This window comes from Idiotropiscis lumnitzeri, chromosome 15 (assembly GCF_059441095.1).
Source record: "Idiotropiscis lumnitzeri isolate Australia: NSW breed Sydney's pygmy pipehorse chromosome 15, RoL_Ilum_1.0, whole genome shotgun sequence".
Taxonomy (NCBI): domain Eukaryota; kingdom Metazoa; phylum Chordata; class Actinopteri; order Syngnathiformes; family Syngnathidae; genus Idiotropiscis; species Idiotropiscis lumnitzeri.
Genome location: NC_142405.1, coordinates 13850864 through 13875255, shown reverse-complemented (window position 1 = coordinate 13875255; position 24392 = coordinate 13850864). Strand labels below are relative to the sequence as shown.

The window sequence follows — 24392 nt, the reverse complement described above, 5'->3', positions numbered from 1 at the left end:
TTTGACTTTGGAGGCTCCAATTTATTTCAAACTGACACAAGCTGCAGGCTTGAGTGTTCACATCTGATGTGGAAACTTCATATTTATCCAGTTGCAGAACACATAGGGATCACTTTAATCCTGTATTGAGCATCGCTTCCTCTTCACAAATTTAAGGCCGTAGAACAAAAAAAGAAAAAAGAAAAAGCCCAGGCCAAAATTTCTAATTTTTAACGTTTTTCCTCAAGCCAAGTTTATCTTCACGTCTTGGTCCTCAAACATCTTGTCATTGGTCCCGGAAAAAACAAAAATGTAACCAGTATCTTACATGAGACATGGTTGCTTTCAAGTCTTATGTGCATATTAAGTGGCCGGCAATCCAGATGCATTTTAACGGGTGAACGCAAAGGCAGAGGCATAAGAGATCTGACATGTTTACACAAGGAAAAATGACTCTTGCGAAATAAAGGCACAAGAGACGGTTGGCTTCAAACGAGAATTAAGTGGTTCACAAAGTGCCCTGAGAAACAGCAAATCAGGAAAAAAAATCTGCACTGGACAGTTTGACAAGTGGTTGTGTCTGTGCTGTTTCAACTCCATCCCCCTCCATTGATTAAACACAGTCCAACAGCAGTTACAATTCAAAGGTGTAAACTCTTTAAAATATAAGTTAACGAAAAATGCATAGGTACATATATTTGGTGTTAGAAAAAGGAACAAAATGATTAGAAAGTACGCTACCGATGACATTGACAGTGTGTATGTAAATAGGCCCTCTTGTTTCCTGTTCTCTGAAAATCCTCAAGCCAGCCCCTATGATGCAATCAAGTGCCATCATAGAGCTGCTAAAAAAACAAAAACGCAGCATTTAAAAAGAAAAAAAAAAAGTGGTTTTGAAAATGCGAGACCTGGGGGACAGACGCCCTTCAGCAGCCCTACATCAAGTGGAAACACAACCCTCTTGTTACTTACCCTTTCAACAGTGCTCAAAGCAGCATAGGAACAAAACAAAAAAAAAAGCACAGTGTGATCATTTGCACGATCCATCGGAGAGTGGCGATTGGGTGGCGGGTCAAAGTCATTTACAGTGGTTTGAAGGGTACATGTTGGCAAATGGCAGCTGTTAGAAGTCACAGTGAATATGCTGAAAAGAGGGAGCAAAAGAGGGAATGTTGGTAGTAGTGGTGGCTTTGCGTCAGTCTCTAAGAAATGGAGGTGGGACACTGTCAAGAAAGGAGGGTGGATGGGTGAAGGGAGAACAATATCCGTTCCCCTTATAGCTTGACGAGCAGGGTAAGGAAGACGGCACCTTAAATCCCCGCATCTGTCTGTCTTCCTCTGGTCCATGTTAAGTATGGTACACCCGTATCTCTTCCTCCTCCTCCTCCTCCGCTCACTGAAGCATGAGCTGCTTGAGGTTGTCATGCAGGATGGTGTCCTTAACGTCGCGGAAGACCAGGCGGATGTTCTCAGTGTTGATAGCGGTGGTGAAATGGTGGTATAAAGGCTTCTGCTGCTGCTCTCGCCGCTTTTTGCGAAAACACTCCACCAAGAAGGCCTGGACGTCCGCTAGGCTTTTGGGGTCACCCGAGAACTCGCCAAAGTAGTCTTTGATGGATACCTGCTTCACCTTTTCCTCCAGCAGGTCCGTCTTGTTCAAGAACAGGATGATGGAGACGTTGTTGAACACTCGGTTGTTGACGATGGTCTCGAAGATGTTGAGGGACTCACTCAGTCGGTTGGTTTGCCTGTCTTCCATCAAAACCTGGAGGTGAAAGCATGCATACATGGTTATTGGAGTTAATGTGTGGTTATTCTGATGATGGGAGTGAGTCACAATGGCGGGCAATTGATTTTTCTAAGAGGCCATGTGAGAAACCGAAACAGTTGTCGTGGGCAACATCTCAATAGTGTCTTTAATTGCAAAAATAAATTGTGTACAGTGTTACCCCGCATATTCGCAGAGTTTTATTTTGATACCATCCCATAGAAGTCGCTGAAGAACTCATCTACAGTATTGGCTGTTTTTGTGCCCAGCTCACCTCCTGCCAACTCCCCATCACCAAAGGTAAAACTATCTTGTGACCCTATCAGTGGCGGGCTGTGCATCTCACACTTCAGTGAAGTCCTACTTAGTCCGACTTGAATAAATGCCCCTCATGATTCCATCATTTCTGACACCACGGCTGCACAAATAATGTAGAGAGACAGTTACGCACTACTGAGTGTTAGACAACTTCGACGCACGAAAGAGATTTTCTTGAAAGGTCCGTCTTGAAAATAGCCTTGCAAGTATAAGCATATGCAATTAAATCCACACTTCCCCTCCTTCTGCCATTGTGGGTTAAAAAAAACAAAACAAGAATATATTTTAGATTTTCGACCGGTCGCCGGGAAATACTGTTTGGTGTCGCATCCGCATAACGCTACCCTGTCACAACTGACAAGGCCTGCAAGAAGGCTCACTGCAACCAACTCGTGATTTGATGGGCTATTGCAAGTGTCTATCAATTCTTAGAGCCTGTTCACACAAACGGCACAGATGCCCGCAGGGAAGAATTTGAAGGTTCGGCAGAAAACAATGTGCCGCTGTATTATCAAATCTGCCGGGCAACACAAGATAGCTGAATTCTGATGGGATAAAAACTCTAACCTAATAATGGAACATAAGACATGAATATGATGATTAGAGAGATTCTTAGATTTTAGAATAATCACGTTGCAATGCTTTCAGTGTCTTTATCTGAGATAACCTTAACCCTTTTTGTAATAACGATGATTAAATTGTCATTATGTTTTACGTCTACTCGAAACATTTGCATAAATTCCTCAGGCAAAAATAGTCAACAATAAAGGTAAAAAGTAGTAGAGTGATTATGTTTTGCTGATGTCAGCTTGCAAGAAATGGGAGACGTTGACTTTACACGAGCAACAGCACATTTCATGCTCAGCTTCATTTGGTAATTTGTTATTGATTCAAACTGTGACCAAAGTGCGAAACGTAGGCCAATGACTAATTAAGATTGATTTGTTTTACGTTATTGTGGGAGTAAAATCTGCAGAAATGAAGACAGATCGAGATGCACAGCATCAAAAGATTCAGACTATGCATGCAAATATATACTGTCAAAAGTCAACATATTCAGTTTGATGCAACATGTGGGCGGCACGGTGGCCCGACTGGTGAGCACGATGGCCTCACAGTGAGAGACAGCATCGTCGTGGGTTCAATCCCAGCTCCGGCCATCCTGTGTGGAGTTTGCATGTTCTCCCCGTGCCTGCGTGGATTTCCTCCGGGTACTCCGGTTTCCTCCCACATTCCAAAAACATGTATGGCACTCGAAATTGCCCCTAGGTATGAGCGTGAGCGCGGATGGTTGTTCGTCTCTGTGTGCCCTGCAATTGGCTGGCAATCAGTTCAGGGTGTCCCCCGCCTACTGCCCAAAGATAGCTGGGATAGGCTCCAGCTCCCCCCGCGACCCTAGTGAGGAGAAGCAGTACAGGAAATGGATGGATGGATGGATGCAACATGTGACCCAGACTGTTGTCAGGTGTCAAACCATTAAAGGCAATAATCCTTTTTTCAACAACAAACTCAATCTATGTACAATCCTAATTCCATTGAAGTTGGGACGTTGTGTAAAATGTAAATGGACAAAGACATTACAATGATTTCCAAAACAAATTATAAACTTCATTCTTTTTATGAAATAGTCATGAACATAGAATCGTATAGCTGCAAGACGTTCCAAAACAGCTGGGCCAGATGGCAAAATAGACTGAGGACATGCTCATGAAACACCAGTTTGGAACATCGGTCGCCGTTTCAGACAACGCATGACAAACCAGCAATATCGGAATGCTTGCCTCCCAGCTGTGACGCAGACAGCTGAAACTGAAAAAATAACAAGCCAAGCTCCAAAAGGGGGCGTGCCAATTCGTTGTAAATCTTATCCCAAAAAAGCCTTTACAACCCTACAGTCCTTTGAGGGTGATTTTTTTTGACTGGTGTCATTTTTGCATGCATAGCTATTACATAAGTGCCAACTTTCAGCCCAATCTGATGTTCATTTAGTACTTATATTTAGTCATTTTTAGAAAGTGGTGGGTTGATTCCAACCAATTAGACATCAGGAAAAGGACTTTCTTTTTACTTCGCTTTAACTTAACAGTTAATTAGCATGCATCCTTTGCCACAGCCTTTTGTTTAGACTTTTCTGTTCACACACTAAGGACAAGCTCCTGGAACTACAAGTCTCTACTCAGCTCTTTATGTGACTTCTCTGAAACTGGCCAAAGCTGTGAGAACGCACCCTTGAATTTTAATGTCGCGTGGTATAGTTTTGGTTCATTAGAGTGAAGATGCATTGGAATCTCTAAATTGGGATGTTGAACCTGAGTTCAACTGCAGTTCACCCAACCATTTATTATTTGGATACGCTCCTGTTCAGGGCTTGGGATGCTTGGGCCTATCCAAGCTAACAAGAGACAGGCAAACATTCACACTCGCATTAACACAGTCGGCACGGAAGACAGGCGATTGAGCCACGACCACTACACAGTCAGTGGGCACACCAATAGTTAGGTCACCATATTGATTTCGGTGCGCAGTGGAAGCGATAAATTTGCTTCATCCTGTTAGTTGATGATGCTATCACTACTGACACATACTGCATAACTGAAAGGCCTTTCAGCGATGGATCCTGGAGTTTCAAGTAAATTGTAGCCTTGCCGTTACAGCGTCCGTATTTTTTCCAAAAGAGTGTATTTGCTTCTTGGTGAAGCACTTTGGACAACATATGGTGTATATAAAGCACGATAAATGTGCACTTCAATAACCATTTACCAGAGCTGGGCCGCCCGGATGCCCATTTTTGGGGCAGGGTTGGGGAGGTGACAAATTTTAAGGGGGCTGGATTAAACAAGGACGGAAGCGGATTTGAGTCCAACCCACGAATCGGTACTCGTGCATATTATGTGTTCGCTAGACGGCTCAAAGGTTTTCTTTGGTCGGAGGCTGACAATTTTTATGAATAAGGTCAGAGGGCCAAGGCTGGAAGGCTATCCAGATAACGGCCGGAGGGCGGGGGACTGACCCGCAAAAAAGAGTCAAGTGCCCAGTTCTGCCATTTACTATTGTGACTAAATTGAACATTTCATTTTTAAAAAAAATAAAAACGTTAAAAGGTAAACAAACATCGATTGCTGATTTGGGCTAAAAGTCCAGCACAAGTCTAAAATTAGAGGACGGTATAACTGGTGTGCTGAGGAGACCTGAAACAGTGTCCAAATTTGAATACCGCCCAACTCTCATGCTGAGCTTGATTCCGGAACATATTGATAATTTTTTATGAATGAGATTCAAAAGAAACAATTATGAGTTTGACCAGCATCCTTGATAATATTATTGTCAACTAAAGTACTTGAAACAAAGCTGTAACTACCCGAATTTGAGACTTTAAAGGCTGTGAAGATCACTCACCTGATCATATTCCGAGGACGAGACAAGGAAAAGGATGGAAGTGACAGAGTCGAAGCATTCAAACCAGCGCCGCCTCTCCGAACGCTGACCGCCTACATCCACCATTTTGAAAGGCACATTCTTAATTTCAAAATCGTACTCGTGGATGCCCTTGGTGGGCTTTCGGGCCAAGAGGATGTCCTGCTGGCTGGGGAGGTAGTCCTGAAAGGAGAAAATCAAATTCCCATATCCGGGTGCGTCGGTTTAATTGGTGATGGCAAGAATATTCTCAGAGAATTAACTCTCGAGTTGTGCAGTCTGGATAAATGTGATGCCTTTGCTTTTTATATTGCTTTGTTGATGTCTCCATTTAAAACTCAGCATTCCTGAAATACCAACAAGCATAAACAAATGCTAGCTTAGCTTGAGGAGAGTGCGTGTCGATTGCATTCCAGACATGACACATCACTGGCAAAGATCAGACTGATGTGCGGGTATGTGTGTGAGCCAGATATCCACAATCCAATTACACATCAAATCATGCTTTCAAAACCCACTTTCTTAGCGCATGACCAAAATAAGTCGCTATTGCCATATGGAAGCAGTAGTTGGAGCTTTTGATGAGGCCTCTCCCCACCTCTAGCAGTAACCTGTGACAACGGGATACTTTCGATGAAGCCCATGGTTGTGATGCACCATGTACCGGATGTTGCCAGTACCGTACGGTGAATTTTAGCCGGCAAAAATAACACGATACTATCATTTCCAAGCACTAATAATCGAATATAATAAAAAATACATAAATCTGTGTCAGCCGCGGCTGGTGCGTAGCATGTTTGCTCGGAAGTGTCGGGGCCACTATGGGACACGTCTTGGGCTATCATGTGCAAAACCAATTCCAATGAAGTTGGGACGTTGTGTTAAGCATAAATAAAAACAAAATTCGATGATTTTTAAATCATGTTCAACCTATATTTAATTTAATGAACTACAAAGACAAGATATTTAATGTCCAAACTGATAAAGTTATAGAGCTTAACTTATAACTTAAACTTACTGAGCAAATAATAACATGGAATTTTGTGGCTTCAATTCATTCCCAAAAAGATGGGACAGTGTCATGTTTACCAATAGCTACATCACCGTTTCTTTTATCAACATTCAAAAAATGTTTGGGAACTCAAGACACTAATTGTTGAAGCTTTGTAGGTGTTCAACAGTCTAGGGTCGTATTTTACGGTTCATAATGCATCACCTATTTTCAAAGGGAGACGGGTCTGGACTGCAGGCCAGTCTAGTACCCGCACTCTTTTACTAGGAAGCCATGTTGTTCTAACACATGCAGAATGTGGTTTCACATTTTTTCGCTGACATAAGAAGGGACGTTTTGGAGGGCAGCATGTTTCTCCAAAACCTGTATGTACTGGCATTGTTGATGAATGGCTTCCGTTTTGCATAGTAGAGTTTTAAGTAGTGCCAAACTGTATTTACAGACATTTGTTTTCTGAAGTTTCTTGAGCCCATGTTGTGGTATCCTTTACACATTTATTACAAACATGGGGTGCATCTGAATGTTAAATGAATGCATTGATACAGTTACTGTTTAAAAAAATTCAGTTAGTAATCTAATTAAAGTGTCGTAATATTAATGTAACATGAATACATCTAATTATGTTTGGATTGCTCCAATACCAGATATGTTGAAAGAAATTAATACAACAAAAAAACTAATCAATGTGATGTTTATTATTTTATATTTCACATTTTATTTCCGTCTTATGGCTGTATATTATTAACTTCATCTGGTGAGGGAAAGTAGAATTGGTAGCTTCATTTGGGTTTTCAAAGTCTTTCCAAATGACCAGTTTGTAAATTTGTAAAAGGTAGAAGAGTGACATTTTTTAAAGTGACCACGCTAAAACCAACAGGTATCCAGCCAGCCCTGACCTGTCTCAGTCATTTAATTGTTGGCCAACAAAAATCTTACACGAGAGATGACCATCGAGGTTATCCACTTAACTTGGTGAAATCTTGTCAGCAGGTTTCGAAAGTGGCAAGCACTCGACTGTGTGATCTCTCTCCCCCACATTAAAAAAATGATTCTGAAAAAAAATCCACTTTTTTAGTAAATGAACCTGTAATCTGATTACGTTTTTTCTGCCTAGTGATAGAATATAATTACAGTTTTTTTGTAACCTGAATACAAAACGCCAGTGTTGTGGGCTACGCACGCTCGCTCTCGACGTGGCTGGATACAAGAACAGGAGTAGATTCTCAAATGGATTGCTTGTCTATGACTACTAATATTGGAGATTTTGGATGCAGTCCGATAAAATCCCATACTGTTTTTTTGTCTGATGTGGGAATCCGAGCCGACATCCCTGATTGGAGATATACAAATTTATTAGTAGTGGTTAAAAATGTAAATTATTTGTTCTTCAATTTTTTCTTAAGTGTTTAAAAATGCAGTTTTTATTGTAAGAAAATGATTCAAATTAGTATTCTTATCTATAATTGTTTGAATTAATACAAATTTAAAAAAAAAAAGTGTTTATGTGTGCTATTATTCCACTGCTTCTCTTTTGCCATGGTATCATTTCAGCACTGAGTTCATGTTTGACTGGTCATGTGTCAGAAAGAGCATTGCCCTCAAGCAACCTAAATCATTTGATGAGGCAGTGATGGAGGGAGTGATTAATCAAGATGAAGCAACATTTCCAAGTGAGCACCTTGACTCGGCATTCTTTCTGACTAATTTGTACATTTCCATCACGTGGTTGTGATTTGACACGATTCATCTTTCGTGTATTTCAATGCATATGGAGCCTTTTACAATATTATTTTTTGCACAGCCACATAATATTTTCCAGGAAGGTGAAGTACAACTAGACAGTAACAGGATTAGTCAGAGAATCTCGCAGTCGGGCAACATATGCTAATGGCCTTCGTTATACCACACGAGACAGCAATTTTCTATATATATTACTCGCAGAATGAGAGAAATCAAAATTTATATGTCATTTGATTTCATTTCGAATAATATTCAGTCTCGCTTTTGAACTGTAATGGCCTGTTTAACATAAACAGTGCCTACACACAACATTGGTGGAAAAGAAAGCAGGATTGGAGCTTTTGTAGCCAAAGAATAGTGTGGTAAACTCGAAGAATCTACCGCATCGCGGAAACAATTTTGGGGGGGTTGATTAAGAAAATGAATAGTCATGCATTATGTCAAATGATTAAGGTAAAATAAATGTCCTTTGACACACAATGGACCAACAACAACCTCAGAAAAGAGCTTACAAAGAGAAATCAAGAAAACCTCATCTTTACTTGAGGAAATTTGTCACATGACCACAACCACATGTTTTTGAGTGTGCGTGACTGCAAAGATAAAAGCATTTGTGATGATTTGCGGCAATGTCATTACAATGTTGTTAATGATACACATCACGAGTGCATTTTTCTTCGAACATTAACATGCAGTTTTTAAGGGTGTGTGTAAGCGTTTACTAATGGCTGCACTAGCAAGTGGCATTCATTTGAGAGACTTTTGCGACTTACCGACTGTCCAAGCTTTTCCAAATTGTCCAGGAAATACCTGACCGACTCCCCCTGAGAGAGGAAAAGAGGGGGCGGGAATAAGTAACTGTTTTTCTTGAAAAACTTCACAATATTCCATTGATTTTCTGTTGGCAATTTTAGCCAGTACTGAGATCTAAAATACTGTGAATTTGAACATTACTCATTCAAACACATCAAAGAAAATTAACTGTAGTGGTGTTCATGTTAGCAACATTCTTATTTCCGGCACGAGGGCTGCAAGACTGGGAATTGCCGTGATAATGAGTCACGACCAGGAACAGCGAAGGAGACTGAAGCAGAGGGGACAGGGAACTATTTCCAGAAGAAGTAAAACTACAGATGTGAAAAGCACCAACAGTATATGGAGCATTACATGCATTCAAATTTGTTTTGGTTGCTGCTGTTCAAAATTTCTAAAGACCGAAAAGTGCATAGTGTTGCTGATTTAATATGTTTTCAGTTCAAAATGTTGCGCCTTTTAGTTCACATTTCTTTATGCAAGCTCGCGATAACAGTGGTAAAATAATTTTGGGCACTCCAGGATCAAACATACGTTGGCATACATCGGAAAATCTACAGTATATATTTTTAAATAAATACTGCAATAAATGCTAAAGGCTGTAATTTTGTTGTGTGCAGTAACTACTGAGAGATTTGACTTAAAGGGGACAAAGACTTTTATGGAAAATCCCACCCATAAAGTATGATAATAAAAAAACAATAACAATGCTCGTTTTCTTCCTATTTCAGAAAACATGTATGCCTCAGAGCCTTTTGCAATTTTGCCCATTTGTGGTGTCACAATTAGACTAATTTCCATAATAACTGGTCCCTTCACCAAGTTTATATTTATACGCTTGGCTTCTGCCAATATCAAGTCTGAATACCTTACATGGAAGCCCTATTACGTCAGAGCCAAAAGGTAAGCAGAGCTGCTTTGTTAGCAGAGGTGGCCACCGGCACACACTCACATTGTTTAGTCGTATATGTGGCGTTGGGGGGTTACTAAGCAAAACATTTGCTGTCAATTTACATTTTTCCCATGATAATTAAACAGCTGTTTGGTGATAATTTTAATAATTATTTGGACAATCAAGAAGGCTACGATGCAATGGCAAATTACAGCGTGCACTTTTTGAGTGCAACTCCACCTTTTGAGAAAACACCGGTATTAGATAAGCAGCAAAACCTGAGCATGTATGCAGTTGCTGTGTGTAAACTAGCTCAACCACAGGTGCGTCCATTAAATCAATGATCGAATGGTCTCGGTTTACATTCAACTGTTGTGTCATAATGAAAAAAAAACTTCCAAGCACAGAGGAAAAGCATCAATAACACTTGGCTTTATCTTATTATCTGCTGATGCTGATACTCATGTTGTCGTGCATGCAACAAGGAGTCAGCTGCAGAGCCGTTTAGGGTGAAAATGCTCAAATGCAGGTTATCTTGGACCCAAGTCTGATGGCACATGCAAGGCAGCTCTTGCATGAGGTCTTGGACTGGTTGATTTAGTCTGCACCAGTTTTTTTTGTAGTGTTCACACCTGTACAACTGAACTGCTTCAAGGGGTGGGGGCAAACAAATTAGACTTCAATTAAAATTAAGTCTTGTAAAAGTATATATATATAATATTGAAGATGCGCCCTGAGAAACAAAGCTGCTCCAGATAAGGGTTATAAAAGTTTCACATTTTTCATTATTGTTGGTTTTTACTTCATTTTGGCGTTTATTATTAAAATCCATTTATTATTTTTTAATGCTTTGTTTTAATTTTTTTTTTTTATTACTTTTATAACGAGTTTTAGTTTTTCTATGCATATGGGGTATTTATCAGGAGTGAGAGAAGAAAAGTTCACAAATAGTATGGTAGATTAATTAAAAAACTAAAAAAAAACAACAAAAAAAAACAAGAAAAATTAAATAGTATTCAACGAAAAATAAAATAAAAAAATAAATAAATGAAATTTAGAAAATGTTAGATTAAATAGATTGAGAGGTGCAAAATGCTCACATTTTATTTTGGAAAAACGTAGGCCGGAGCGTACTAGTAGGGCTGGGCGATAAACCGAAAATTTACCGTTACTGAAATTTATTAAAATAACCGACGTCATTCTGCCCATGTCAGTAAATTCGGTGTTTAAAAAAAGAAAAGAAAAAGTCTTTTCTGTCTGCGGCTATGTTAAGACGGCTACAGCATCCACACATCCACACAAGAAGAAAACTGATGAAGCGGTCGTAGCTGGCGATTCAAATGAAGAAGCGGCTGACACGGCTAAAGACGAAGTGACGTTAGTTGAAGTTGTTCCTGTTGCGCTTGCCTCGAAAAGAAATTCGACATCTGTCTTTTGGAAATGTTTTGGGTTCCATAAAGACGATGTTTGAGCAAAACAGACTACAAAGTGCGTCATAAGCACCCAAAACAGCGCGTCCAATCTTTTATTTTTCACCACCTACAACACAACCATTGCTGTTGACTTGGAACTTGAGCTAAACGCTCAAAGTGAGAAGCAAGGTTCGACAAGTGACAGCCCATAACGACACCATACGAGAGAACGTCTAAGAGGTGGACGCGATAGCCTAGCACATAGCTAAAGTTATAACTCCTTTAGCTACAGTGGAGCGCACGGGATTTAAGCACCTCATGAAAGTAGCCGACAAGAGGTACAAAAATATTTTTCACAAACCGTAGTTCCCAATATGGACAACATTGGGACGGGAGCTTAGACATGTCAAGCATTTTTCATCCACATCCGACTTGTGATCCAATCGCAACATCCCTGTTTGAGTCTGACTGTGCATTACATAGGCGACTGCGCACCAGAGTACTCGAGACGGCACATTTTCCCAATGATGCAAACTTGTTTATTTGGCATTTTTTTTTTACATTTTATTTAGCATTTTGTTTACAGACCACACTAGGACAGGATTGTTGTCATTTATCGTCCATTTATCGTTATCGAGGTAAAATTGCTAAATTTATCGTGATATTGATTTGAGGTCATATCGCCCAGCCCTACGTACTAGTATGTACCAAAAAGGGGAACACCTGTTACATGCAGACATGTTTATGGGCTGAGTTGAGTCAAAGAAAAAGAGGGTTAATCTGCTCAAGTGATGGTGAGAAACTGGGGCAGTGGCACTGTTTGATAAAGCAATAGTATAGGAAGTATGGGAAGGGTGACAAAAAGCAGAAACATAAGGCTGCCCTTCATTGGCTTTCGTGTTTGCATCTCTGTTTGCACACCAGCTGCAGCTGCAGCTCTGCTCCATCCAAAAGATGAGGCTGTATGTGTGACTGTCAAAGCTTGTATGTACGCTCCAAGACCCCCCACAAAATGTGTCTAGAAGTGAGCCATTCAGAATTATTAGGTACCGCATTTTTACGGCCATAAGACGCGCTTATCAAAGGGCGCAACACCAGTTGAGGGTGCTATTTTCATATTTAATGCTCATACTGGGCGCGCCGCACTACGAGGCGCAAGCTAGCTCGCCCAAGCTCGGTTGTACTAGGGCTGGGCGATATGACCTCAAATCAATATCGCGAGAAATTGAGCAATTTTACCTCAATAACGATAAATGCACGATAAATTCCCCCCGTGGACCAAAATCAAAATAAATGCAGGAAATGCATTTTGACTGTTTTTTTATTGACCAACTGGTACACATTACTTTCAGTGAAAAATACAAGTACAAAAATCATTTGTATGAACATTCCAAATAGCTTGCTTTGCATGACTTGAACAATGTCACAAAGAAAAAGGGTACCTCTTGAAAAATCTTTTTCTGCAAATAGATTGCGCCAAGATGCTCTCATGATAATGATAATGGCAAATAAATAAATTGCTAAATAAAATGAAAGAAAATGTCAATGCAAGCCAAATAAACAAGTGTGCATCATCGGGGAAAATGTGCCGTCTCGAGTACTCTGGTGCGCAGTCGCCACTTGTCATCTATGTAATGCACAGTCAGGCTCAATCAGGGATCCATGTTGCGACCCGACCACAAGTCGGATGTAGATGCAAAATGCTTGACATGTCTAAGCTCCCGGCCCGATGAAGTCCATATCGGGAAATACGGCTTTTATGAAGCGTTTAAATCCTGTGCGCGCCACTGTAACTAGAGGAGCTTTATCTTTAGCTATGGGCTAGGCTATCGCGTCCACCTCTGAGACGTTCTCTCGTATGGTGTCGCCTCCGTTCATGGGCTGTTGTCACTTGTCGAACCTTGCTTCTCACTTTGAACTTTCAGCACAGCATTGTTGTGTTGTGGGTGGTGAAAAAGCTTCTGGATTCGAATCGCCAGCTACGACAGCGACGTCCGTTTTCTTTCTCGATCAGACGGGTGGAGTCACGTGACTAGAGGTGCTGTAGCGGTCTTAAAGGGGCATGAACATTGCCGCAGACAGAAAAGGCTTTTCTTTTTTTTTTTAAACACCTAATTTACCGACATGGGCAAAATGATTTCGGTCATTATAATACATTTCGGTAACGATAAATTTTTGGTTTATCGCCCAGCCCTAGGTTGTACTCACGCGAATAAGGGATCACTGCCAGAGGCATCACCTCAGACCAATGAGAGCTGAGAACATAATGGATCACTGCCAGTAGCTTCAGCTCGAACCAATGAGAGATGTCATGGCAACACGTCTAATAACAACGTAAGGGGAGGGACTTCAATGGTCACCACACTCCTTAGAGTCACGGTTTCAAATGAAAACAAAAAAAATTCGGCATACAAGCAAACAATGAAACAAAGAAATAAGATAAACACAAAACAGACCATCTCTAATGCCATTTATATCCCCAAAAGAAATAAAAATAACACAAAAAGATTATAGCAATGGCCTCTTGCTTCTTGCTCTCTAATCTCGTTGCACACTTGAGTACAATGACAATAAAGGGATTTCTGATTTCTGATTCTGATTCTTGGGCGCCATGCAGCCTCAGCCAATCACTTGGCTGTTTAGAGAGATGTGAGTGGTGTGCTTTGGGCAGTGTGTTTTTATTTATTTTTTTATATTTTTGCAGTCTATTGTCTAAACCTGTGACGTTTCTTGCTTGCAATAACATGAATGATAAGAAAGACTACGACATTGTGGACAGCTGCCTTTTTGTCCAGCTTTCTCCTATACTATCACCCAAACACCATAGTCACATAATGTATTTGTCACAGTCAATTCGAAGCATAGATGTCTCAGACTTTGGCCAGCATGGTGTGCTAACACACACTCTGAATACCCCAATGGGAAAAAGAGTCCAATGGTCGAGAGAGATGCTCAGTCCATATAATAGGCGTGTCGCATTACAAGGCGCCTCGTTTGTTTTGGGGAAGATTTGGGACTTTAAAGTGAGCCCTATGGTCCCGGAAATACAGTACTTATATAACACCCAACGTTGAGTATATGTGCCAATGACGTGGAAAAATAGGCTGGGTGAAGATCTGACATTTTAAAGTGACGCCGTCTGGGCCTAATTTCTTTCCTTTTCAAATTATTTATTTTTTTAACACCAAATTACAGCACTATGAATAAAAAGGTACATATTGGCTACTTACCAATTGGAATTCTCTGCGACGGTCATAGGCATTCTGGATTCCCTGGTCAGTCCACAGGGCCCGGATTGATGGCAAATAATGCTGAAAAACTTTAGGCTGCACCATACCATGACCGTGGGCCATCATAGAGCGGGTGTCAAAGGCCATCAACATATCCCCATGACGCTGATTGGACAAGTTGCCCCATGGGATGTGAAGCTTCTCTCGAGCATCCACTAAGACTCGAATACCTGGAATGAGAAAAGGCTCAAATTAATTCTCAAGGTTCCATTTAACATTTCATCCTTTGACAAGTACTGCAGCGAAAATCAATGTATAATTGTCACCCATTAAAAATGCACTGAAAAAAATATAGTGAATAACGGTGCTTTTTATGAACAATTTGGGTTACCTTCAAAATTTTTGTCGAAAAATCCCCCCCGTTTATTTAGTGTAGTGTTCTGTATATGAGCAGACTTGGCAACACATTGCTGGAAAATGAAAACTCGTTGCATCCTTCTGCGGTTAGGACAGCTGCATATTTAGGTGGAAGTTTCACCTCTGCATCCTCAGTCAGCCAATCGCAAACGACTGACATGTAGCCTACCAGGAATCTGAAAATCATTTTACATATACACACACACATATATATATATATATATATATATATATATATACATATATATATATATATATATATACATATATGTATATATATATATATATATATATATATATATATATATATATATGTATATATATATATATATATATATATATATATATATGTATATATATATATATATATATATATATATATATATATATATATATATATATATATATGTATATATATATATACATATATATATATATATATATATATATATATATATATATATATATATATATATATACACATATACACACATATATATATATATATATATATATATATATATATAAACAATTACCAATATTAAGTATACATTCATACTTTTACAAGTTTTTTTAAGTTATATTTGTCATTCTCCACACAATTAAAGTAGCCACATGTGTATCTCCTTTTTTTTTTTTTAAGGTCAAATATTCCAACAGGAAAGATATGACATAAGTGTGCCAACACCAACGGTCTATGCAACCAAACTATGCTTATTCACAGCAAATAAAGATTACCTATTACCTTCCCTAAGTCAGTGGTTCTCAATTATTTCCTGTCACGCCCCCTCTACCAAGAAGAAAACAATTCTCGTCCCCCCACCACCATTTTTTTTTACATTTCGTACTAATGTACATGTTCTTTGTATATTGTTAGATTGTCAATAAAATATCCCTTAACAAAGCTAAATTGATAAAAAAATATCATTTTGAGAACGACTATTGTGAGGATCTCGAAACTCAGTACTGTTGTGCAAATATTGATGAGATGATAAATATTTACTATACGTTTTTATTTTTATTTTTTTTACTTTATTAACATGAACAAACCAAACAGTTATTAAAAAGCTTGTTGCGTCTGCTGTGCGTGGACTTATATATAGTTCAAATAAAGTCCGTTCTGCTAAATCTGGATGTTAATTTATTGTCAGGGTGATAATTTCTTGAATTTCAACGAAAAGAAGACAGACGTTACGGTGTTTGGTCCCAGTGGCCCTTCTACTTTCAACGCTGTTGACTTCGGTCCCCTGTCATCTTATCTAAAGCCTAGAGTCTCAAACTTGGGTTTTAAACTGGACAGTGATTTTGAATTAGATAGTCAACCCCCAAAACATTGTTTACAAGTATATGTTCTATGCGCCTTCACGGATCTAAACATGACATTCTGATTAATTAGAATTAGAATTAGAAATCCCTTTATTGTCATGCAGAGGGGGGCGGCACCGTCTTGTTGTGTTTGTGGAACATGAGTTAAACAGCAAAATCCACCCGTTTTTTTGGCATGTCAGGCGGTGGCCAATTTGTGAAAATGACTTCACATTTGCTTTAGGCTCAAGTAACGCCCAATCACAGCTAACGGTCTCTTGAAGATGAGACGTGGTTGGTCGTTACCTGAGTCCTGAGCAACTGTGATGATATTTTCAGTGGACAGAAGTGACAAAATGGCCACCATCTGACATGGCTAAAAACAGGTGGAATTTATTGCCTCACTCATATTCCACAAACGCAATATTAATCAGAATGCCGTGTTTCGACTCGTGGGCCTCCATAGAACATATTCTTGTAAAGATATTTTTTGGGCTTACTTCCCCTTTAACAAGAGCATATGGATAGTGATAAAAGTAGCATTTACTATATTAGGTTCACCCTTTCATAGCAGTTTTGAGAATCATTTTTCTATTGTTCACTGGTTAGCAGCAACACAAAGTAAAAACTGTGTTAGATTGATATATGCATTTATAATTATTCAAATGCCTCTTTTATGTGGAATCTGTGTGTCAGTGAATTAGACAACTCGGTGCAAAATGAGGTCCGACCAAATTCATGAGGAAGACTGACATTATGTTTCCTATTTGGTGTAAACATCATCAACTGTGTCATTTCCCCTTCACACTGAGCGGGCATTTCCACCCACTCAAAAACACTTCTCTATTTGCTCCAAGTACATAAGTTACTTTTACCAAACAACTGAGCATGCAAATGGCAAGAAAATGAGTTATGTGTTCCGAGCTGCCAACCTATAGAAATTTACTTCCAGAACAATTTGGCTGAATGTCCTCATTTTTTAACTTGTGTCAAGAACATTATTGTGGGTCCCCATAATGTATGGGGGTACACAATTTTATGGCCAATCACCATTTTTAAAACGTCTGACCTGCCAATCAACCAACAGCATATGCCTTTGATATTTTAAAATTAAGGAAATCAGTGCTGATGCCAATCCCGACCGATCAACCGCTCTATGCAACATGCATACCGCAAAGAAATGCAATAATTTTCTTCTGGAATTGTATGCATTTATGTTTTCCTCACATGGGCTCTGCATGCTAGATCCAGACACTTCTGAATACATACCAGGAGCAGATTCGGGAATGGACTGCTTGTCTATCAGTGCTAAAATCTGAGATTTTAGATGGAGACCCATAAAATCTGATACTGGTTTTTGGGCTGATATCAGACCGATATCCAATACAACTATTGGATCGTGCACACCTACTCTTATAGCTCCATACCACTATTCACCATAAAACATGATGGTTGAAAGTTTCCCTCTTTCTTACTGTTTCGCCAGTCAAGGTGTTTTAAAGATGAGAACATCTGGAAGGTGCTAAAGGGGGCAAAACATTCTTTATATTAACTGTTATTTGATTATTTATATAACAGGCTGTAGAAACGTTTTTTTTTACGCCTGCAAGGGAAGCCCAGATTGCGCTAAAATGACACACACACCCCTAAAAAGTTGTGAAATATAGACAGTTCGGTGTACATTTCATTGACTAAATTACACATTTATCTTTTGTTCAGAATCAGCTACTTATTACTGGTAACTAACACAACATCCTTCTCATTTGCACCGCGGCACTTTATTCCACAGTCGGCTGCTGAACATCTGTTGCTTCAATGAGGAAGGGGAGAGTGGGTTGTTGCACTGCACGAAACTGGACGGTCATTGGGTAAATGCTGGGCTTTATCCCACCCGTCAGACGCTCACCATCTCTGGGTGGGTCTATGGGGCATTGGGCTGGCCTAATGATTGGATGATCTGTCTGAGGCGGAATCCCGCTTTTTAGTAACAGTGGCGTATGAGAATCAGCTATCTTGTCGTACAAACCTCCACTCACTGTAGCATTTTCCAACTCTTTCATTCCGTTGTTCTGACGCGCTTCGGAGAATTGTCTTTGTTAAAAATGACAAGCATTGTATTTGGCGACTGGCTTCTGTGGCAGTCTCTTTATATAATTAATAATTTTCAATAAATATGGAGAAGAAAGAAACAATATGTAGCTCCAGCGATCTTAGCAATTTGTGTTATGGCTTGTAAGATTGAGCACCTGACAGCTGTGCTGCCGTGATGATGAAATCTTACATTCATTTCTAATGCAAGTGACATTTTTGTTTTTCATTTTAAGATTTTGTTCTCGGTGGAAAAAACGTTGGACACCCTTGCTGTACTGCATGTGGTGTGGTGGAGTAGGCATCTTTAAGCTTCTGCTTCAGCCTACTCCTTGTGGGCTCGTATTACCATGTCCTGAATATTGGATGGAAATGCATTGTCTGGAATGCACCATGATCAAACTTAACTACACCAAGTGTCACATTACGGCAGATAATATGAATGTAGTCGATCGGATCATTTTCTTTTCTTTTGGAGGGTACAATTTACATTTAAATAAATAAACACATTTAAATGTAGGTCGGAAAAAAATGAACTTCCCGTCCTTGAATGACCAGCCACTGCCACTGGTAGAAACAGATAAGATGGGATGGTGTAACAAACATTGCATTGTATTGTTTTGTGTTGCTGTTGAGGGGTTGCGATGAGCATCCCAAGCCAATACTGTAATGTACGAGCTTATAAACGCACCACTTGTTCGGGAAGTGACAGTCGCAATTTTGCCAGTTAAAACGGCACATTTGAGTAAGCCTGGTTTGCTTAAAAAGTGATCAGTAGGAACGGCACCTTCGTTAGTATGTCAGAAACAAACTGCGGAGAATCATTTGAGTCCAAAAATAGGCTTTTGAAAAGGGCCGTGAAAGCTCTCGCCAGCACGGCCACCGCGGAACGCTGGCAACAGGTGCATTGCTACAGCGTCATTGCAATTAAGTCTTTTTTTATAATTATTATTATTATTATTAGCGCCCTCAATCAGTGATTAAACGTTATTTTAAAGATTAGGACGCCGTTGTGTCGTTAAAGTCGGTAGCAAATAGCAACAGTTTGTGACGCAATGCCTCAGGGTCTGAAAGGCGAATCAAGTCTGCTGATATGCAGCGTCATGTTTCAAAATAAAAGCTTAGTTAGGCATTGATGTCTGTCTATTATTTGGTTAGGTGAGATTAATTTTGAAGTTGGCCTTCTTACCGCATTGGCGAAGTGATGCATAGCATGAAAAATTGTTGCTGCAGTGTCTAGGTACCATCAAATACACGTCGGAAAAGGTGAAAATGCATATTATGCACGGGATTTTAAGGCAATTAAAGCCTGTCGCGTTTGTTGCGTGTGATTATCAGTGAGTTTTCCGTCTCACGAGAGCCTGAGGCGAGTCAATAACCTTAAAAAAATATATAACCAAGAAGAACAATGTGAGCAGTAGGGCTGAACAATTTTAGGGGAAAAAAATTGTTTTTATTGCGATTTCGATTTGTTTTGCGATTTCCTTTTAAATGTACAGTGAAATTTACAAACATGAGAGAAAATGCCACATCTACCATTTAAAAAAAAGCTATTACTGTTAGAATGCGAGACACTAAAGAGGGTCTAGGAGGGGGGCAGTTCTTACTTTTTTTAAAAACTACTTGCCATCAAGTATAATTTTGTAGAAATGGGTAATTGCGTTTATAATTGTGTCAATAAAATCCTTGTCTCTCACCAAAGCTAAATGAATTAAAATATACAATTTTGAGACCTGTTATTGTGTAGATCTCAAAACTCAGTACTCTGAGGTGCAAAATAGTGCAAATATTATTGATCCGATGAGAAATACTTGATATACGTTTGACATTGAACCTCTTCGTCATGATGACGTCAGCCGTTTACATGTTCCGTTCTGAGAGCGTCTGCTAAATTGCTGATGTAGCCGTCATCTTATTTTATGTCTAGATGAGTATTGATTGAAATACAAAATTTCTGTTCATAGCTGCTGGCTCTCCATCCTAACGCGGTTCTATCCACACTTCTGTTAAAAGTAGACTGTACACCTAAGCACTTTGTTTGGGGTCCTTCCTGACTCTGTAATTCATTTTAGCGTTTAGCACGCTTAGCGACCCCTCGTTTGCCTCCTCGTTTAAAACGTTAATCGTTGAAGGGGTCGTTTGATTGTCATCACGCAGGTCATTGCTGCTGCTGCTCATGCACTTGCATATAGTTTTAATAAAGTCCGTACTGCTGTGGCGCAAGATAGCTTGGTGTCCACCATTCAAGTAGTGGCGAAAGAAATTAACTTCCGGCACTACCACAGAGCGCAATCCTTTTTTTTTTTTTCTAAATCAGTACTGCGTGACCTGTCGCAATTTAGGTCCGAAATTGTTCAGCCCTAGTGAGCAGTGACAGATGGAAACACATCCTCTGGTCAAAGTTGTCAGCGGTCACATATTAAGAAAATAAATTAATCTGCATCTGGCCAGATGTTACATAGTCCGATTTCATGAAAGAAACTGAAGACAGACTTAATGTTGTTACACTGCATATAATCGATGACGTGGCTCCACTCTTTTCCATTTTTGAAATAGGGAGATGAAACCTACACTTTAGCATAAGAATACTATAATGCAGAGCTGGGCAATTGACCCTTTTTTGTGGGTCTGTCGCCTTCAGGATGCGATCTCTGTACAATTTAGACCTCGAACCTCCGGTCTTATTCATAAAAATTAGTGGCCCCGGACCCCGTTCCACCCCGCACCTCGAAAAAGAAAAATCATCCGTGCATGATGCTCCCATGGGAGAGATGCTGGAGGCAATTTACTATCCAAATCTGCTTATCTTATTTATGGTCTTATTATGGTCATATGCGTCTCCTTCTTTTTTATTGTCCGTGAATGTGCCCAATGCAAGTAAATACATACTGTTGGTATAACAGGGGTTATAGTATTGCCCCCACTCTTTTAATGGTATGCCCCAGTAGAAGGTGGGAGGCGTGGGCCATGTGATGTCAGAATAAGGAAATACATGCACGCTTGAACGCAAATTGGTGTCTAATGTCTCTTCATACAAAAACAGGTAGTGGCGCTTTTGATACGTTCTAAGGCAGTTTTGGTTGTTTGCCCATTTTGCGGGTAGGTTCATCACACGCATCAGGGCCAGTTCATAAGCCAGACTAAAATCAACCTCTGCCCTTTGTTAATCGAACCCTTTTTTAAAATGTGTCACACCTCAAACCCCAAAAATGGTCTTCCGCCTGGGCCGGATCATTCCGCACCCGGGACAGATTTTTTAGCTCAGCTAAAATGTATAATCGATATTTGTTTTTGATTATAATAAATATTAAGAGCGTGTGTTTGTTTAAAAACAGGACCTTGTGTGTGTGTTGGGGATAATCGCCGTTTAGATTATTTTCAAAAACGGTGATGCACTCCTTCCTTTTTTTGGGTTGGTTTTTCGTGCAATACATTATTAAATAACGGATCATTTGAGTGCAAATTGATTTACAACGTTTCTATCTATATTTAAAAATCAATCATTTATCGCACTCTAATGATGAGCTACACCACTCAAATCGGTAGTCCAGTTGCAGAGCAATGTCCATGTTGACGTGTGGCGATAGTTTCAATAAAATTACGTCATTGTGTTAATGATGCTGTCATGTTATCTGCGCACAGTAATTACGACAACATCCATCGTAACGTGCAATACACGAACAACATAAGAAGAATAGAGGACAGCGTGGAGCTCTTCATTTGCAAAGGTCTCAGGTCACGACTGGTCGCCCCCCGAGCCCACCGTGGAGAGATACACAAATAACATCATGGGCGTATCTCGCTCGCTCGTCCAGCAAAGCGGAGAACAGAAAGTGGCTCGGGTCATCTCAACGTGCAGTTAGCAGCATAGCTACCAACTTCACCGTCAGTGTTTACAAGCCAAATCGACAGCAATATGTAGTAAATAGACCAACAATAACTCGGAAGAGATGAAATGCACGTGTCGTAGTCTTACCTTTAATAACGTTGCTATAAATAGTGGCTCTGAATTCTTCTTTGGCCCTCTGATCGAAGTCCTGCCCATGGATAATGCGCATCTGCTTCAGGAAAGTCGACTTGCCGCTCTCGCCTGCTCCAAGCAATAGGATTTTAACGAGCCTTTTAACGTATGTTTTATCTCGAATAAGACATTTATCGATCTCTTTAGATTTCCGCAGCTGCTCTGCCTCGCCGCTGGTGAGGAGACAGTTTGGGAAACAGACGGATAAAACAGAACGGGACGGGAGGAAGTCCGCCATCTTTGAAACAACTTCATCGATGCACAGTTGCACACAACGAGGAAGACTGAGCGCTGCCGGAGCTGCCGCATTCACGGCCATCGGAATTTGCATACTCACTCACAAAGCTTCAGTGTAACCAGGATTGTTATTATACATGTATAGTAGTGCTGTCAAGTGATTAAATTTTTAACTTATTAATCACAAATAAAATACATGATTAATTGCGATTAATCACATTTTCAACTACAATGTTTTGTGAAGTTTGTAACAGATATTTTCTTGAGTAATACCTTGGAATTCATGCAAAATCACAAAATATGAAGTGTATTTAATTCGAAGACTGTTCTTTGATTCTTGAAAGCGATCTAAACTGAGTCATCTTTACATGCATTTTTCTTAGAAACATTCATCAAATCTGCCCACATGCACCACACTTTGCAAAGCCCAGTGGTAAATTGAGGCAGGTTTTATTCTGAGACCATGTGCTAACGATGTATAGCCAATATGGTAGAATATTTGCAAAGTATGCACATTATTTTTTAAGTAAATCAAACTGAGTTACCCGAGTTAAAACATTTAACTGAGTTAAAACATTTTGATGTCCGTAGTTAATGGTTTAATTTTGACAGCCCTAATTCATACATCATACTGCCACTTGTGTTTTGCTCTGTTTTTACTTCCATATAAAATACTCGGGAATCGAATCATGACAAAAATTGAGTTACCTGACTCTAATCCAGTGATTCTCAACTCATGGGTCGGGACCCAAAAGTTGGTCGCGGACCAAAACAAAAACATTTACATGAGATTTAGATTTTTTTTCAGAACAGAATCAAGGTGTGCCAACATGGAAACGTGTGCTCTAGCACTAGCTACTGTAAAAGGAATTAAAGAGCAGCTCAGCCATATGCTTAAGGTGGTATGTCAAAATAATTTGAAACTGCATTAAGAAATTTCAACATATTGCACATGTATTTTCAGAGGGTAGTTTTAAACAAAAAAATGATTTATTGTTCTTAACTCTGAGAAAATGGGTGGCAACTTTGCAACAGTTAGAAAGATGGGGGTCCCAGGGTGACAACAGTTGAGAACCACTGCTGTAGTTAATCAGTGGTGCAATTAGTACAATTCAGCGGCTTGGTGATGAAGTGCTGCTTCCACAATCCATCCATCCATTATCCAATCCGCTCATTTTCAAAAGAGTCTGAAAATAAAATCCAAAAAGATTTAAATGGAGCGCGGCACAAAGGCCTCACAGCGCATCGGTTTTGGGATTGATTCCGGACTACCCATGTGGAGTTTTCATGTTCTCCCTGTGCTTGTGTGGGTTTCCTCCCACATACCAAAAACATGCATGTCAGGTTGATCGAAGACTCGAAATTGTCCCGAGGTATGAGTATGAAAGCAGGTGGTTGTTCGTCTTTGTGTGCCCTGTGATTGGCTGGAAACCAGTTCAGGGTGTACCCCGCTTACTGGCCGAAGACAGCTGGGATAGGCTCCAGCACCCCCGTGACCCTTGTGAGGAGAAGCAATCCAGATAATGGATGGATGGTTGGTTGATTGAACACTCTAAATTGTCCCTTGGTGTGATTGTGAGTGTATTTCAAAATGTTAAGATGGAATGTTAGCCCCATGTCCAAAGCTACCACAATTATAACTGATAACCAAAATATTTGTAACTAGTATTACTTGTCAGGTTCTGGTAGAAGTGGATGATGACCCAAATGCAGGGAAGCGAGACAGGAGTAACCTAAAGAGGTTTA

The 24392-nt window shown here is 39.9% G+C and overlaps 1 protein-coding gene across 1 annotated transcript; it reads right to left on the bottom strand.

Annotated features, from left to right (window-relative positions):
* gna13b (guanine nucleotide binding protein (G protein), alpha 13b) lies at window positions 1-22729 on the bottom strand. Its single transcript, XM_088317783.1, has 5 exons — window positions 22365-22729; window positions 14579-14808; window positions 9005-9055; window positions 5462-5662; window positions 1-1744 (listed from the first exon to the last, which is right to left on the bottom strand). Exons 1-5 carry the CDS (start codon window positions 22726-22728, stop codon window positions 1373-1375), a joined length of 1218 nt encoding a protein of 405 aa, XP_088173909.1. The 5' UTR covers window position 22729; the 3' UTR covers window positions 1-1372.
* Between the last annotated feature and the right edge of the window lie 1663 nt (window positions 22730-24392).

Bases quoted from the DNA above. Each gene is read 5' to 3' on its own strand.
- gna13b (XM_088317783.1), bottom strand. From the start codon at position 22,728: ATGGCCGTGAATGCGGCAGCTCCGGCAGCGCTCAGTCTTCCTCGTTGT. The intron at 9,056-14,578 runs GTAAGTAGCCAA...TTCCTCTCTCAG, and splicing joins GTCGCAGAGAATTCCAATTG to GGGGAGTCGGTCAGGTATTT. The intron at 5,663-9,004 runs GTAAGTCGCAAA...TTCTCCTTTCAG, and splicing joins TGGAAAAGCTTGGACAGTCG to GACTACCTCCCCAGCCAGCA.